General features: G+C 44.5%; 1 protein-coding gene across 2 annotated transcripts in view; it reads right to left on the bottom strand.

The window, feature by feature from the left end:
- The window catches only part of LOC137383261 (actin-related protein 2/3 complex subunit 1B-A-like), a 47,904-nt gene that overhangs the window by 19,657 nt on the left and 9,490 nt on the right, over window positions 1–18,757 (bottom strand). For both annotated transcript variants that reach the window (XM_068055799.1, XM_068055800.1), the window contains exon 3: window positions 645–749. In XM_068055799.1, the coding sequence (XP_067911900.1) occupies window positions 645–749 (105 nt within the window). The remainder of the gene's footprint in view (window positions 1–644; window positions 750–18,757) is intronic.

Below are 18,757 nucleotides of genomic sequence, written 5' to 3'. Positions count from 1 at the left end.
TTAGAGCATACCATGTGTATATGTTATACTGAAGTATATTGTGCATACATTATACTAGCATATACTGTGTATGTTATAGTTGAATATCCCTGAGATAGGTGTTCTACATTGGAGTATACAATATATACTATACTGGAGTACATCTGTGTATATAAAGGAGTAAACCTGTTGTGCATATATTCTGGTAATAATGATTTAAACATACTGATGGAAATTATCGAAATTAGAACTTGGATATTGGATAGGAACAGTAGAAGGCCATTCAGCCCTTCAATAATTGTTTAAAAATATTTATTATTTTGGTATTTGCTAATTTTCTAATATTACTACAGTGACTACTCTTCAAAAGCAAATCATTGGCTTTGAACAGCTTTGGGACATCCTGAGGTTGTTTAAGGTGCTATATAAATGCAATGTTCTTTCTTCCTTATTTGCTAAAATCGTATAGGTTATAATTTTTAAAAATATTTGATTTATTGTAGCTTCAAGAAAGCCCTGTGCTATGGGATTAGTTGGCCTGTGTTGAGACTTCATCAGTGATGAGCCGTCAAGATGTATGTCTGTCCTGAACACAGGGAGTTTGCATGAACACAGACATCTTGCACTATTTGGCATACAACAGAGTAATTTACAGTGTGTCTCACCTGTCACATGTCCGCTATGCTCCTTCAGCTCGTGAATCCTGCTCCACTTGGACCCCTCTTTCTTGTAAATGTGAACCTCATGGTTGTTGGGACATATAGCAATTTCTGTGAAAGCAATTAGAAAATGTAAACCATGTGGCTAGGCCAAAACAACAATTCAGGAACCATTATGTGAAGAGTTGAAATATATGTGGAAACTGTTGCAAATGAGGAAGTTAGAATTGAGAAGGGAATTTTTTTTTTTTTACACAAAGGGTAACAAGTTAACAGAGAAAGCCCTAGACGGAGTTAGTATCATGAGTTCAGGAGATAATTAAATCTGTTCCTGGAGACATGATTGAAGGATATGGTAATTAGGTTTAGTTTAGAGATACAGCACTGAAACAGGCCCTTCGGCCCACCAAGTCTGTGCCAACCATCAACTACCCATTTTATACTAATCCTACACTAATTCCACATTACTACCACATCCCCACCTGTCCCTATATTTCCCTACCACCTACTTATACTAGGGGCAATTTATAAAGGCCAATTAACCTATCAACCAGCAAGTCTTTGGCATGTGGGAGGAAACCCACGCAGACACAGGGAGAACTTGCAAACTCCACACAGGCAGTACCCAGAATTGAACCCGGGTCGCTGGAGCTGTGAGGCTGCAGTGCTAACCACTGCGCCGCCCCTAGTAGCTGGTTGCTTAATCTATCAAAATGAGGCTGGCTTGTTGACTGCAATGTTCTTAATAGCAGTGGGAATGGGGAATATGATAATGGCAAGGAATGGGGGAATGTGAAGAATGTGGTGTCATAGCCCAGAAAGCTAGTTGGTGAAGGATGATACTGGAGTCAATCTTTACGCAGCCTTATATTTGTTTGCAGAGTGAAACATTACAAGCATATACCTCCTAACTCAACCACACACTGTTTCAGTAACTGTCTCTTTACATGTGTTCAAGTAAAACCCAATTAATGTCAAGCTCGCGATATTAGACATGGCAGCTCATTCACATGGAAGGGGCAGACTGCGCCCACCGCCCACCCCCCACCCCCCCCGATGATGTGGAGAGGGCGGGTGGTCCGGCACCCTTTTGAAAGGGCTTGAAGCTCTTCCATTACATTTGAATTTTAAAAGATATATGCACAATACAATTAAAGTTATAAATTTAATGAAAGAATCAGGCCCCTCTCCCACTCCCCATGGCTAAACAATTTATTAATTGCCCTCCCCGCCAAAAAAAAACTTACCTTGCGATCCCAATCTTCCCTCCCGAACTTTATTAACTTTCGCCTACAACCCCTTCCCACCATCCCCTCCACCAATCGCAATAGCTTTCCCCACTTTCCCCCCAACCCTGAAACTTAACTCCTTCCCCCTCCCCACCAGTGTTCCAACATGCTTCACTGGTCGGGGATCAGACGGCGCAGGAGTGCCGGCCACCGACCGGAATATGGGAGCGGGACGGCCGGCACGACGAGGTAATGATTCCTTAATTAACATCCATTAGAATATTTAAATTTTGGCCCCCTTGCCAAGCGGTGGGGGGGCTGCCACGAGGCCTTGCCGCCGCCAGTAACATGGGGCAGGCCCTTCCCGGCGGCATCTTCCGGGGCCCCCCCAAGACCCTCGATGTCAGGGGTCGGTAAAATTCAGCCCAATTAGCATGGGGTCTTGTGGGGCCACAAGGATTCAGACTGTGCAACGATTATCTTATTGTGCTGTGTAGATCTCGGCAACCAATGTAAATAAAACCAAGCAGCAAATTGTAAAAAAAAAACTGTAAAATTTGTTTAAAAAAATTGTAAAAAGATTAAATCACCAGTGGGGAGTGTCCAATGGAATGCAAAGCTCTGCTTGTGTTGCCACCTGTTGTTAGACATATTGCTGGAGATTTCATCATGCCCTCCCCAGTCAAATACCCTTTCTTCGCCGTCTGCAATATTTTACAATTAACAGACAAAAATCTTCAAATAAAAAGGTGAAAATTCACACAATTCCCCAATGATTTCTCTCCTGGTTTGCTTACAGCAGTGCTGCGGAATTAATCTTTAATTCCTGGAAACTCCAGGACAATCCTGGAGGGTTGGCAACCTTTCCTCTGGGCAGTTCTGAAAATTTAAAAAAATTTGATGGGCTTTTTTCAGAGTCCCTATAAACTACACATATGCAAGAACAACTATTTATATCTTAGAAAATCCTGGCTATTAATAGCCAGGCATCAAGATATTTTGGAGAGGAGAAACTAAGACTCGGGACTCAGAGAATTGGAGAGGGTTACAGGTGAAATTCCCTTCTAATGACAAATGGCCATTTTCTCTATCATTAATGACCAGCTAAACAAATCATATGAGTCAAAACCCAGTGTTTGTTCAATGTCATTAATGGATCATTAACTACTAGGAAATCAGGCATTCTACCATTTTTGGCTAAAAGAGGAATTACATGCCTTTAACTCTTAGCTAACGGATGTGGGTTTCCAGTGCTTAACTTCCTGTTTTGCAATCCCCTGTGCACAGCACATGTAGATAAGATTTCACACTCACGCTTAATAAGAGGAAACATCATTCTCAAACACAAAAGCTCTTGCTATTCAGCCAGGTGATATTCTTATGCCAAGGCACGCAATTTTGGGTTAACCTTTCCACTGGCAAAGCAGTGATTTCCAGAATTTTAAGACACAATCTGCTATGCAGTCCATTAGCAACACTTGTAGAGTATAATTTTACATGAAAGATAGCCCAAATGTGGTTAGTATGCACTGCCAAGGCTTCTGAAAGAGCTAGGGAAGCAGCAGTCACTAAATAATGCAAGCATGACCTTCTGGTTGATAGTGTGTGATGCATTTTGCATGCTTCATAAATCATCCTCAAACTGCAAATAAAAGCAGTTACTTTAAAGGGGTGCTACCCCTGTATTGGGGAGTTAGTGGGCATGTTCAAACCTATAATAGCTTTCCCAAAAAGCCCATCACATTGGCTGTGAGGGTCTGTTTATGTTGCAAATTTGTTATTAAACATCAAAGATTTCTGGTAGCAATAATGTCACCGCTTAGGCTATCAGGAACCACACTGTTTACAGACCTTGTGAAGTGTCTTTTAAGAAACATCCGTCAGTGGACATCTGGATCCAGACTACACTATTACTCAAAAAGGTACTTAGTTTATCACCTCCTCCCACGTGGGTCTCAGAATGTTTGCATATTCAGGGATCTTCTAATGCAGTATGAAGCACTTCCTTGCCATGCATGGAAAGGATCAGAGGTGATCAATAGCCAAGTTGCAAAGTTCCCCATTTTAGCCAATGACCTTCGACCTGGGCAAGATGCAAGTCTGTTGATATATTTGGCTTTAATATCCCAAAGCACGCCAAATGATTATTTGTAAGTTAGATAGGATTATTTTGGAATATTGGGGTTTAAAAATGTTGTGCTTTCACTTTATTCTACAGATCCTAAAAGAGACAGATTAAAAAAAGAAAGGCTTGCATTTCTATAGCACTTTTCATGACCACTGGCACCTCAAAGTGCTTTACATCCAATGAAGCATTTTTGAAGTGCAGTCACTGTTGTAATGTAGGCAACGTGGCAGCCAATTTTGCGTACAGTAAACTCACACAAACAGCAATGTGATAATGACGAGATAATCAGTTTGTGATATTGACTGAGGGATAAATATTAGCCAGGACACTGGGGATAACTCCCCTGCCCTTCTTCGGAATAGTGCCATGGAATCTTCTTTGGCCACCTGAGAGAGTAGAGAGGGTCTTGGTTTAACATCTCCTCCGAAAGATGGCACCTCCAATAGTGCAGCACACCTTCATACTATACTCAATTCTCCATTCCTAAGCCCTGTCCCTATGCCTTTCAATTCTCCATTCCTCTGCCCTCTTCCCATGTCCATTGTGCACCATATCCCATTCCTCTTCATTGCACAGGACTCTGACATATTTCCCTCCAACTGAGAAGTGTCAAATAAATGCAAGTTGTTCTTGTAAGTCTGGTTTGAATGACACTGCCAGTACACTTAGTGGAATCCTACAGTTCAAACTTTGTAGCCTTAAGAACACAGCACATAGTACAAACTTCCTGAAACAAGAACAATCAGCAGTTATAACATCCGCTCCTCAACCTTAGCTAAATCTAGGTTCTGTGACTGTTAACTTGGCAAAGAGCCAGCATGAAGGAATATGAGACCAAATACAGTTGTAATGAGCCAAATCATGTCCTGATATGGCTCCTCCCTTATCGGTGGACTGGGTTATAAAGAAAAGCATTGACTCTCAATCCTGAAAGGAGGGGAATTACAGGGGATCTTCCGGAGATAAATACAATAGCAAAACAGAATGTCAACTGAGAATGTGGTATCGATTTTAACCCTACCTGTCTAGTGGAAACTGGGCAGTGACCAGTTAAAAAATGAACAATTTACTTACCCGTTTGAAATGCGTCTCTTCTGTGCCATTTTCAATATTAACCTGCAAAGGGATGTGGTGCCCAATGAAAACAAGCAGGGGCTTCATAAATTAGTGCAAATCCAGGTCCTATTATATCAATATAACCCCAATTGCATTTTAACTGCGGCTTGAGCGAGCAGACCTCTGCACACAGAAGGGGTCTTTCACAATAAATGTAAAACTTCCCTTTGTGATGCCAGCAGGAACAGGAGGATTCCTCTGCCCCTGACAAGAAAAGTCCAGCCTCCCCTTCCCTCAACTCCCATCCTGTGAGACCCTCCGAATGACCCCTCCCACCACCCAGCTGGAAGGCAGCAGGTGGCCAAAGCAACCCATCCCTTCTTTTTTTTTCCAAAATATACTTTATTCATAAAAATTTTCAAATATACATTACAAAACAGTTCAAATTTCACATTTCAGAAAGTACAACAGAGATCAGATTTCTGCGATACAGAAAAACATGAATTGCCTCACAATTCTTGCCATTCCATTTTAAATGCAATGTACATTGGCATGACATAGTAAAAAACATTTTAGTGCATACAGCCTGAGAGGTTTTGCGTAGGTTCCAGATACTTGGTTCACTATGGTGGGAGGACCTTACACAATGGTCTTTCCCCATTGAGCCTTTGTGACGGTTGCCCCAAGCTTTAGTGAGTCCCTCAGCATGTAGTCCAGGACCTTGGAATGCGCCAGTCTGCAACATTCAGTCGTGGACAACTCTTTGCGCTGGAAGATCAGCAAGTTTCGGGCAGACCAAAGAGTATCTTTCACCAGGTTGATGGTCCTCCAGCAGCAGTTGATGTTTATCTCGGTATACGTCCCTGGGAACAGACCGCAGAGCACAGACTCCTGTGTTACAGAGCTGCTTGGGATGAACCTCGACAAAAACCACTGCATCTCTTTCCACACCTGCTTTACAAAGACACATTCCAGAAGGAGGTGGGCAACAGTCTCTTCCCCATCACAGCCACCTTGAGGGCAGCGTGCGGAGGCAGTGAGATTCCGGGCATGCAGGAAGGATCTGACGGGGAGGGCCCTTCTCACCACCAGCCAAGCTACGTCTTGGTGCTTGTTGGAAAGTTCTGGCGATGAGGCATTCTGCCAAATGACTCAGGCAGTCTGCTCAGGGAACCATCTGACAGAATCCACCATCTCCTTTTCCCGCAGGGCCTCGAGGACATTCTGTGCAGACCACTGCCTGATGGATTGGTGGTCAAAGGTGTTTTTCTGCACAAACTTTTCCACCAAGGATAGGTGGCACAGAACAGTCCAACTGAATGGAGCGTTCCACAGCAATGTAACCAGACCCATCCTTTGCAACACCGGGGACAGATAGAACCTCAGCACATAGTGACACTTGGTGTTTGCGTACTGGGGCTCTACGCACAGCTTGATGCAGCCGCACACAAAGATGGCCATTGGGATGAGGGCGACGTTGGGTATGTTTTTTCCCTTTGTCTATAGGTTTGCACATCGTGTCCCTAAAACACAGTCCATTTTCAATCTCCAGATAAAGCAGAAGATGGCTCAAGTGACTGCCACGGCACAGGAGTGGGGTATGGGTCAGACCGGCACCACGTCCAATAACAATGTGAGCGCCTCGCACCTAATGACCATGTTCCTAACCTCAATGGAGAGAGAATGCTGCTACCACATGCTCAGTTTATGGTGTACCCTGGCTACTCGCTCCTTCCAGGTTTTGGCGCATGCCCCAGCCCTTACGAACCATATACCCAGCACCTTCGGGTAGTTTGACCTGACGGTGAAGGCGACGAATGATCGGTCAGCCCAATTCCCAAAGAACATGGCCTCGCTCTTGCCGCAATTTACTTTGGCTCCCAAGGCCAGCTCGAACTGGTCGCAGATGCTCATCAGCCTGCGAACGGAGAGGAGATCTGAGCAGAAGACGGCAACGTTATCCAGGGAGACTTTGACCCGAGTGCCTCCGCTACCTGGGATTGTCATTCTTCTTATGCTCGCATCTTTCCTAATGGACTCAGCAAAATGTTCGATACAGCAAACAAAACAGGGGAGAGAGGACAGCCCTGTCTGACTCCATATTGGATCGGGAAACTTTCCGATTCCCACCCATTGATTGAGACTGCGCTACTGATGTTTGTGTAGAGCAGTTGGATCCAATTGCAGATTCCCTCCCCAAACCCCATTTTTGGAAAGCACGTCCATCATGTAGGTATGCGATATCCTGTCAGAGGCCTTCTCCTGGCCCAGGCTGATGAGGCAGGTGTCCACCCTCCTGTCCCGTACATAGTCTTGCGCTACTCAGGGATACGATCGCCTATCAGGGATCTTCCTGCTGGGTACAATACAGGTCTGATCAGGGTGAATCACCAACTCCAGAGCAGACTTGACCCGACTGGCGATGACTTTGGACAGAATTTTGTAGTCAGCATTAAGCAGTGAGATGGGCTGCCGATTTCTGATTTCTGCCCTCTTTCCCCCTTCCTCTTGTAGATGAGGGTGATGATGCCTTTCCTCATGGATTCTGACATGCTGCTGACCAGAAGCATACTCTCATATACTTCCAGCAGGTCTGGGCTGACCCAGTCCCACAGGGTCGAATACAACGCAACCGGTAAACCGTCGCTTCCAGGAGTTTTACTCGTCTCGAAGGACCTGACAGTGTTTGTCAGCTCATCCAGAGTTAGTGGTTTGTCCAGTCTCTCCCTCATGTTGTCACCTCAGATCTCTGTGATAGATGACAGGAAGGACTGGGAGGCCATGCTGTTCATGGGCTTCACGCCGTACAGCCCAGCATAAAAGGATTTGCTAATCCTTAGTATGTCAGGCTGCGATGACATTACCGATCCGTCCTCTTCCTTCAGGCTGCTGATCACAGAGCTCTCTGAGTACCTTTTGGAAGACGAAACACGAGCACATTTCATCCTGCTCAACGGAGTGGACTCTGGACTGGAAGATGATCTTGGAGGCTTCCGTGGTAAAGAGTGAGGCCTGTTGGCTCTTCACCTCTTGGAGATCCTCCTTGACCTCAACCCCCATCGACTGCAGCAGGAGCAGATTCTGCGTTCTGGTCTGGAGTCGGGACATTTCCCTCTGTCTCTCTCTTGCCCTCTGAACACTTTTGAGGATAAAGAACCTCTTGATGTTTGCCTTGATTGAGTGTCCGGTGCACTGGTGGAAAACAGAGGGGTTTCACGGTTCTCCAACCTTTGTAATCCCTTTTGAGCTTCTCAATGTTCTCTGGGGTTAGCAGTGTTACATTCAGCTTCCAGTCCCCCTGCCAACCCACTGGTTGTCTTGTAAGTGACAGTCAGCCAGTAAGAAGCAGTGGTCAGAGAAGAACACTGGCTTGATGTCGGTGGATCTGACTGTGAAAGTGCGGGACACAAACAGGAAGTCAATCCTGGAACGGGCAGACCCGTCCAGTCTTGACCAGGTGCATCTACGCTGCGCTCTATCTGCAGGGTTGTTGAAGATGTCGTGCAGCTTGGCATCTTTTACTGTTTCCATTAGGATCTGAATGTAGCGTTCAGTTTGCTGTCGTCACTACTGGATCATCCAGCTGCATCGATGATGTAGTCGACATCACCGCCTAGAATGACCGGCCTGGACGTCGCCAGCAGCAGTGGGAGCTGCTGGAGGACGGTCAGCTGCTTGCTGTATTGGGCCGAGGCGTACATGTTGATTAACCGGAGCGGAGCATTTTTGTACAGTACTTCTGCTATGAGGAGGCAACCGCCCACCACCTCCTTAACTTCAGAGATGGTGAAATTGCCTCCCCGCAGCAAAATACCCAGGCCGGAGGAACGGGAATCATTTCCCCCGATCAGATCGATGGCCCGTGGGACCACCATCATGACCATTGCCTGTAGGTGTTGAGGTGTGGTATTTCACACTCCTGCAAAAACAGCAGGTTGGCTTTGACCTTGGCAAGGTAACCCAAGGTTGAAACACATCGCGTAGTGGATTTAACGCTACGCACGTTAATGGAAGCAATCTGGAGACCCATTGTAAACTGGATGTTGCTTACCACACCATGTGTCCTTATGAGTCCCAGTCCTTGGGTATGTTCCTGCATACCCATACTGTGCACAAGTTGTTGCACATTCATTGGGCTCAAAGTCCTTCTGCTCACTCGGAGTGGGGGTGGGGGGGGTTTGTTCCACTGGAGTGACATCAGGTGGGGGGGGGTTCTTGTAGGCAGCAAGGTTTGGATTGTCCTCTGCTGGTGGTGTCTTTCCCCTCTGTTGCTCCTCGAGAACATTTCTGCTCTTGGCTTTCCGGAGCTGGAGTGCACCAGACGCTTCGCTGCTCAGCGCTTTGATGTTGGGACCATCGCTACTTCCAGTGCCACGGAACGGGGGGGGGATTGACTTTTTCAGCTCCCTTACGTTCTGATGCTTCTTTTGTAGGTGTCGTCTTTCCGGCCCTTCCTCATCCGATGAGGAGCAGTTGCCGTAGTCTATTTCAGACGGCAGCTTCCTCTTGCCATTGGTTTGGGTGGTGACCTGTTCCTTTTTTTGGGGCTTCTTCTTTGTGGTTCTCCTTTTGACTACTTGCCACTGACCAGTTTGTCCATCTGCTGCCTCCTCTTCCATTAATACTGTCTGTTGAGGAGGGGTTTCTGAGCACGGGGTAAGTGTTGGGACACTGGTTGCAGCTGCCTCCCCTTTCTTCTCCTTCTTAGATGGATTTTCCTCGCTGCAGGGTCTCCTTCGCAGCATGAGGCATGTTCACGGTTCCTTCCTCCAGCCTTTACTTAGACCTTGCCGCCTGTGCATAACTGAGGTGGCACTTGGGGCAGGTCTTGTAGAGGTGGCCCGCCCCGCCACACAGGTTGCAGCACTTACTCTGCTTATAGTCCTTTGTGTGATGGCCTTCCTGTTGGCAGTTCTTGCAGACAACTTCGCTGCAGTTGGCCACCACATGTCTAACAAACCGTGGGCTGCGCCGCATAGGCCAAGAAGCCTTGACTTCCCCTGACGGCGAAGCTGGAGGGAGGATGGATGATGACTCCATTGGCGTCGATCTTGACCTGCTGTTTGCTGGTCCAAATCCCAAACGGGTCCTTGACCTCGGTGCTGCTCCCCGCCACCTCGACGTACCTGGTAAGGAAGGTGAGCACATCCACGACTGGAACATGGGGGCTGTAGAGGTGGATTGTCACCACCCGGTTCCGTTGTGACAGCAGTGTGAAGAGCAGCTCCACCATGAGGATCGACAGCAGTGTCTGGTTTCTTCTCTCCTTGAACACCTTCAGGAACTTGATGCATCCCGCCACATTCTTGAACATCACATCAAAATATCCACTGCTGGGGAAGTCTTGAAGGCAGAAGATGTCTGTAGATTGGAATCCACAACATTCAATCAGGATTTTCTTAATGAAGAAGGCGCGGTCGATGGGTGCACCTCCTTCGTTATCTTTCACCGCCACCCTAACGGTGTTACGCACCACCTGGCCTGGAGCTCTGGTGTTGGTTGCAGCCGTTTTTTGCTTGAAGCTTTCCTGGGACAGGTACTAAAACTACAACCAACAAGAAAACAACCATGGTAGATCTCCAATCCCAAAGGGCAAAATGCTGTAAAAATGGTGCTGAAACCCCCCAAAAAACAGAAAAACACCACCTGCAGGATCAAAGCCCACTGATCGTGGTCTCTCCCTGCCACAGCCCTCAGCCAGGAAGTGAGCTAACAGTGTTTAAATGAGAGTCGGGAGTTACAATAACTTGGACCCGAAAATGAGGCCAAAGTGTGCATTTTACACTCACTCTGCCCCACCCCTAACAGGCTTGCGATTAAAATTGCGACCGCTCACATTTTAAATTAAACCACACTGCAGTAAACAGGTACAAACTGGTAAAAGGAAGTTCAGGATTAAATTCAAAAAATACTTCTTTCATGCAGAGTGGACTTCCGGGTACACTAATGGTGGCAAAAACTCGAATAGTTCAAGAGGGGATTAAATGGTGACAAGGAAACTACAGATCCCTATGGAGGGATGAGCTAGGTAGAATGAATGGCTCACTCATTTGTACTTCTGATTCTGAGTATCATTTCCTTTATTTTTTTCTCAATTTAATCTAGTGATGTGCAATCATGAAGTGCATCTAATTGAAGTACATTATCATTTTATTATGACACCATTTTTGAGGTGAAAACTGACTTGTCCATTTGCCAGATTTCTGATGCCGACAGTCGGCTTGGCCTTGTTACAGCATAGGAGGAGGCCATTCAGCCCATCATGTCCGTGACAGCTCTCTGCAAGAGCAACTCACCTAGTCCCACTCCCCTGCCATTTCCCCGTAGCCCTGCAATTTTTTCTCTTCAGATAATTCCAGTTTTCTTTTGAAAGCCTTGATTGATTCTACCTCCACCGCACGCTCAGGCAGTGCATTCCAGATCTTAATCACTCGCTAAGTAAAAAGGTTTTTCATGATGTTGTTGTTGCTTCTTTTGACTTGAATGTTTCTGGTTGTTCCCAGGTATTGGCCTGGATGTACTTTATTCCCCGCTGCCCTTCAGTACAAGTGGGAGGTTCAGATGCTGGGTTATTTATCAACCACTCTTCACCTAATAACTATTCAGTGTGTTGTACCAAGCCAGTTGTTATACAATTAGGCTGTGGAACACTATAATTGTGAACAGTGAGCTATAGGAAGCAGAACTCAAAATTCAGTCAACCTTATTTCCAAATTAGGACAACCAGCCTCAGCACTGAAACAGGAACACAATCTTGACCAAAGATGAAACAGCAATAAGTGAGGTTGTTTAGAGAAGTTCTATCACAAAGAAACTGAAGTTGGGTGCGGCTGCTTTTGGATGTCAGACTACAACTTGCTTGTGGTTATGAACCAGAACTATTGCCAGTGCCAAGCGGATTTCACAGCACTGTGTTGGCAGAAATCAACATTATTTTCAGGAGACTTGGCATTTACACTGGCAATGTAATATGATTCACTCATTTGAATAAATTACCACAGGAATCTTTTTGTCATTGTTAACGCAGATAAAGCAATTTTTTTAACTCAATATTTATTAAATGTTTAGAATAATCTGCTAGGCAGAGTAGCAGAGATTAGAATCAGAGAGTTATACAGCACAAAAGGAGGCCCTTCAGCCCATCATGTCAGTGCTGGCACTTTGAAAGAGCTTTCTAATTTGTCCCACTCCCTTGCTGTTTCCCCATATTTTTATAAAAATGGTGTACTACTTTAAAATGTCCAGTAGCTATTGTTGTGCATTTAGGTTTCATAATGGTATCACAACCAACTGCTTTCTCATTAGTCCCACCAGTGCAAGACATAAGCTATGACATTGAAAAATATGATTTAAATTGAGTTATCAAGTTACAAGAGGCCTAAAACATAAGGGAACACCCAAATGTAGTTGGATGCTGGGCATCTTAGAAAGAAAGAAGTTGTATTTATATCGTGCCTTGCACAACCATAGGATGTTCTAAACTGCCATGAAGCACTTTTGAGATGTAGTCACTGGTGTAATGTAGGAAACAAGGCAGCTTATTTGCACAAAGTAAGATCCCACAATTAGCAACGATGTAGTGACCAGATAATCTATTTCTTGATGTAGGTTGAAGGTGAAATGTTGGTGAGGGCACCAGGAAGAACTCCACTGCTCTCCTTCGAAAGAGTGCCATGGCAGAGCAGATGGGACCTTGGTTTAGCATCTCATCAGAGAGACGGCACCTCTGACAGTGCAGCAGTCCCTGGAGTGTCAGTGTGGATCATGTGCTCAAGTCTCAGGAGTGGGGCTTGAACCCACAAATTTCAGACTCAGAGGCAAGAGTGCTACCAACTGAGCAAAGGCTAATAACTAAGTGTACTGGTAATAAAATTGTGCCCAAAATTCAGTGACGGCTTTTTAACATTCTAAATCACTAAAATGTTCTGCACCACCTAAGTCAGCGAGAAAACCAGCTGCAACACCACTAGAATAAAACATGTTTTTTAAAAAGCATTCAAATTCCAGCATGGGCTCCTTGACTCAACAGAGTTAATATTCCTTCTCCTACTGAAGTTTTGACTATGGAAACATTTTGTAATCTCTAGTTGACAAAGCCTTTCTTTGAACAGTATTCACAGCTCCAGTAATCACTGCACTGCCTTTTATTGCAAACACCTTTTGTGCCCTGTGGACTTAATCATTTATCTGTCTTGAGATATTAAAAAGTATACAAAGGAGTTTTTGAAGGACTATGAAACTGTGGGTGTAGTTTCTGCCACTTTTAACTAGATGTTTGGACTACTGGCCCTCCTGGAAAAATAAATCAAATTAATGAAATAACTGGCAAGTTACTAAAATACAGTAATAATATAGAGTTCGAAATCAGCACAAATGTTCAAGAGATTTGCCCACTAACTCGGTCAGAAGCATTATTTAAGAGGTAGTAAACTTTTAACTTCTCACAAGGCTTCCTCAATGCTTTGCTGGCTAAGGCAATAAGTAGCTGAGCTGCATACAGCAGGAAGATTTAAGGTTTGATTCACAGTCTGTGCTAAATTTGGATGAGAAGTTAAACTGAGGCCCCCTCTCAGGTAGAAGGTTCCAATGCACTATTTCAAAGATGAGCAGGTGAGTTCTCCCTGGTGTCCCGGCCAACATTTATCCCTCAGCCAACATCACTGAAAAACATTATCTGGTTGTTACATTTCTGTTGTTGGAGCTTGCTGTGTGCTGTGTTTCCGACATTACAGCAGTGACTATATTTCAAATGTACTTCGTTGGCTGTTCAGCACTTTGAGATGTTCTCAGGTCATGCAAGGCACTATATAAACGCAAGTTCTATTCTTCCTAAATTAACCAACATCAGACAGAGGCATCAGGGCCACTGGCCTCCCGGCTCCTGTTTTAAAACAATCAGTTGAAGTTCCTGCTTCTGATTGCCCTCCATCCACTCCAGCTGGAAGCGTGAATGTGTGAAGGTAGGATGGAGCTCGGCTGTGATCGCCTCTCTCCACTATCACCCCTGCTTACATTCAGCTGAGGTACCAGAAAGTTTCTTCAGCTTGAGTTTCAATTCCTTTGACAGATGATAACAACTTGAATTTATACAGTGCCTTTAATGTAGTAAAACATTCATAAGTGCATTATCAAACCAAGTTTGATGGCAAACCACATGAGATATTAAGGCAGCTGACCATAAGCTTGGTCAAGGAGGTAGCTTTTAAGGAGCATCTTAAAGGAGGAGAGGGCATTTCCGAGCTTAGGGCCTAGGAAAAAACAAACCTGTTGCTGTCTCACTGTCACACTAAGCCTTTCCGTTCCATACGAAGATTTAACAAGACTGAAAAGAATTGTGTCACCTCGGCAAACAAAACTGTTCATTAAGCTAGCAGGAGCTGGCTCTGCAGCTTCCTCTACCCTGGCCAGGCAGCCACAAGCTTTGGCCCTGTATGTCATCGTATTGCGGTTTCTGCAGAAACAAAAATTTCACAACATCCTCTGAACTTCTGCAACCCGCTCTCTGCAGAAGAAAGACAGACTTGTACTTTACAGCTAATGAAATACTTTTGATCTGTAGGCACTGATGTGACGTAAAGTGTAGCAGGCAAAATTGGGTGCAACAAGGTCTGACAAACAGCAAAGAGATAAATGACTAGATAATTGGTTTTCGTGTTGTTGGTTGAGGGATAAATCTTCAGGAATAATCCATGGGACCATTGACATCCAATTGAGAGAGCAGATGAGGCTTCATTTTAACATCTCATCCAAAAGTCAGCAACTCGAGCAGTGCAATCCCTTCTCCGTACTTTGCACTGAGGTGTCAGCCTAAACGATGTGCTTAGGCCTCTGGAGTTGGAGTTGAACCCAAAACCTTCTGTTTCAGAGACAGGAGCCACGGTTGATGCTCACTGAAGGGGAACCTTCTGCACATCTGGTTAGGTTCATATTCTAGTACAACTGCCCAGAGAAAAGAAAATGTGCAGGCATCATAGATTCTTCCATATCCGCTGCATATAGCGTTCCAGCACTCAAGCTGAGTTTATTTTCTGATCTCTACAGATTCATGTTGACTGCAGGTTTCCTTTGCTGATTAATATCAGACATTTGGAAGATGTTTTTGTGTTACTGCAGTGATTCCTCACCCCTTCAGTCAGAACCTAACAACAACAACAATTTACATTTGTATCACACCTTTAAAGTAGTAAAATGTCCCAAGGAGACAAAGTCAGGCACCCAGCTACGTAAGGAGATATTAGAGCAGGTGACCAAAGGTTTGGTCAAAGAGGTACGTTTTAAAGAGCGTCTTAAAGGAGGAGGGAGAGGTGGAGAAGTGGACAGATTTAGGAAGGGAATTTCAGAGCTTACAGCCTAGGCAGCTGAAAGCATGGCTGCCAATGGTGGAGCAATGAAAATCAGGAATACACAAGAGATCAGAATTGGAGAAGCACAGAAATCTCACAGGGTTTTAGGGTTAGAGGAGGTTACAGAGATTGGGAGGGGTAGAGTCCAATGAAAGGATTTGAACACAAGAATGAAACTTCTTTAAATTGAGGTGCTACCATAGCCAATGCAGGTCGGTGAGTACAGGGTGATGGGTGAACAGGACAGTATGAATGGATGAGCTCAAGCTAACGGAGATGAAGGGGAGCTATTATGGAGATTACTTTGCTCATGGTTGTTAGTGGTAGATTGTTAAGGTATTAGTGACCCTCTGGGATGGGGACAGCCAGTGACTTGGCAGTGAGCAACATATTAAGGGCCACTGTTACAATAATGATCTGCTCGAACATCTTGGCATTACGGCATTTAGCTACTGTTTTGAAATAATTGGGAAATTCCACTGACATAAATCTTTCAAATGAGTGCACTCCCAATGATATCCAGAGTTGTTTTGAAATGATTCAGTGACAGTTACAATCCACATGACAAATAAACAAATACAGTGGTTATGAGCGATACTGTGGCCTGTCTTTCAGATGAGACATTAAAGTGAGGCCCTGTTGCCCTCTCAGATGGACATAAAAGAGCCCTTGGCACTATTCTGAAGAACAGCATGGGATTTATCCCTCAATCAACATCACTAAAAACAGGTGATCTGATCATTATCACAGTGCTGTTTATGGGAGCTTGCTGCGTTTCTCACATTACAACAGCAACTACACTGACAGTAAAGTACTTTGGGACATCCTGAGGTTGTGAAAGGCGCTATATAAATGCAAGTCTTTTTCCTCTTCCTATCATATGATAATAAAAGGTTGTAAAGATCTTGTGCTGTAATCAGCTGCCCAGATACTACAGTGTAACTTGTTTTTTTAATTGTTCCTGATTTAATGATTAAATGGAGGCATTTAAAGGGAGCAGATGCAGGACCTGAATACCCTAAAAGATTGCTAGACTTAAGCTCATGTCCGTTTGTCTACTACAGGTGCTGTGAAGGTAATTTTCCATTTGCGACTCTAAGCGGAGTTTCTCATCCCATATCCTCGCCATCATAAAGACCACCTACTTTCACCTTTGTAGCATTGCCTATGTCAGCCCAACTGCTGCTGAAACCATCATGTTATCCCTAGACTCTCCTAATCCAAGGAGCCTCTGGCTAGCTTCCATGCTCTGTGAAGTTCAAGAGACCCAAAAAAACAGCGCGACCCATTGTAAGAATAGGTTTACCAGGTAGAACAGCCACAGTAAGCTTTGCTTAATATAGAATATAAAATATGCACATATATTAAAGACTAATTCTGCAGTAACTGCAAAAATATATCAAGCCTGGAGTATAGCAGACATTATCTTACTAACAGTATGTTAAAAGAGATAAAGTAATCTAGCCAGATAGTTAGGAGAATGCAAGGGAGTAACTGGTTTGAACATAGTTATGGATATATTGGAAGGAGATAAGAAAGGAAGACCATAACTGATAAACATGGTTTCTCCTTAGTGAATACAATGAACAAGAAACAGGCAGTGATGTGCAAACTGGTGAAGGGAGATTAACCAGATATAAGGACACATTGACATAATGGCATCATGTTAGGAAGATGTGATCAATCCTATGAAAATACCAGAGCTTTCTTTTTCCAAAATGTACTTTATTCATAAAAATGTGTAAAAAAAAAATACATTACAAAACAGTTCAAAACAGCACCAAGTTGACATTCCAAAAAGTGCAAAGGAAATCAGTTTTCTTCAATACTCTCATTTTATACTGTTTCTAAGATGTCATATGACCTCTTAGCATATAGGTGTTACCTTTCAGTTTGTGTTTTTCTTGCTTTTAAAATCCACTTAATGGTTTACTGGAAACCCCCTGTTCTCGAAGTTGTGAGCATTTATCTGGTCAAAATGTTTATAATTGTGTTTACTTGACCTCTTGTTCCTGTAAGCCCATTCCATTTATTGTTTTATTATCTACATTTGGCTTTTTTATGGTACCTTAAAGCAATCTGTCTGCATCAACAACCCCATAAACTAATTAAGTTTATTGCTACTTCTTAATGATGGCACACAGGATATTTCAATGTGTGTGTTTATCTTTCAAGTCCCTGACAACAAAGGCACAAATGGATTTCCCAACTTGTTTCTGGTTCATAGCAGGGACCTTGACATTTTTTAACTCTGCATTCTTAAAGGGGAATGTCAGTGAGTCTTGAAAACTGACCAATTATTCAATCTTTAGTTCCAAAAGGTATAATATATCAACTATATCTAAATGCTACCTAATTAAGTCTATTATACCTATACCCCATCACAAGATGAGGAATTTTTTTTTTCACCCAGAGGTTACTGGGGGTCTGGAACTCACTGCCTGAAAGGGTGGAAGAGTCAGAAAACCTCATCTCATTTAAAAGGTGCAGCTGAAGTGCCATAATCTGCAGGGCTATAGACCAAATGCTGGAAAGTGGGATTAGGCTGGGTGGCTCATTTTCTCACAGCCGGTGCAGATATGATGGGCCAAGCGGCCTCTTTCTGTGCTGTAAACTTTCTATGATCCCAGGAGTGACTTGCCTCATAACCATTCCATTCCATTTTACCTGCCACGCACATTTTACAGCAAAACCATATTTGGTGTGTACAGCTGGAGAGGTTTCCCATGTGTCCAGCCCCTCAGTTCACTATGGTGGGAGGACCTTACACAGTGGTCTTTCCCCATTGAGCCTGTGCAGCAGCTGCCCCAAGCTTTAGTGCGTCCCTCAGCACGTAGTCCTGGACCTTGGAATGTGCCAGTCTGCAACACTCGGTCGTGGACAACTCTTTGTGCTGGAAGACCAGCAAGTTTCGGGCAGACCAAAGAGCGTCTTTCACCGAGTTGATGGTCCTCCAGCAGCAGTTGATGTTTATCTCGGTGTGCGTCCCTGGGAACAGCCCGTAGAGCACAGACTCCTATGTTACAGAGCTGCTTGGGATGAACCTCGACAAAAACCACTGCATCTCTTTCCACACCTGCTTTGCAAAGACACATTCCAGAAGGAGGTGGGCAACTGTCTCTTCCCCATCACAGCCACCTCGAGGGTAGCGTGTGGAGGGGGCGAGACTCTGGGCATGCAGGAAGGATCTGATGGGGGAGGGCCCTTCTCATCACCAGCCAAGCTACGCCTTGGTGCTTGTTGGAAAGTTCTGGTGATGAGGCATTCTGCCAAATGACTTTGGCAGTCTGCTCGGGGAACCATCCGACTGGATGGTTTTCCATCTCCTTTTCCCGTAGGACCTTGAGGACATTCCGTGCAGAC

The sequence above is a fragment of the Heterodontus francisci genome, chromosome 24, assembly GCF_036365525.1.
Source record: "Heterodontus francisci isolate sHetFra1 chromosome 24, sHetFra1.hap1, whole genome shotgun sequence".
Lineage (NCBI taxonomy): Eukaryota > Metazoa > Chordata > Chondrichthyes > Heterodontiformes > Heterodontidae > Heterodontus > Heterodontus francisci.
Note: the sequence above shows the minus strand (reverse complement) of the source record. Positions and strands in the feature narration are given on the sequence as shown.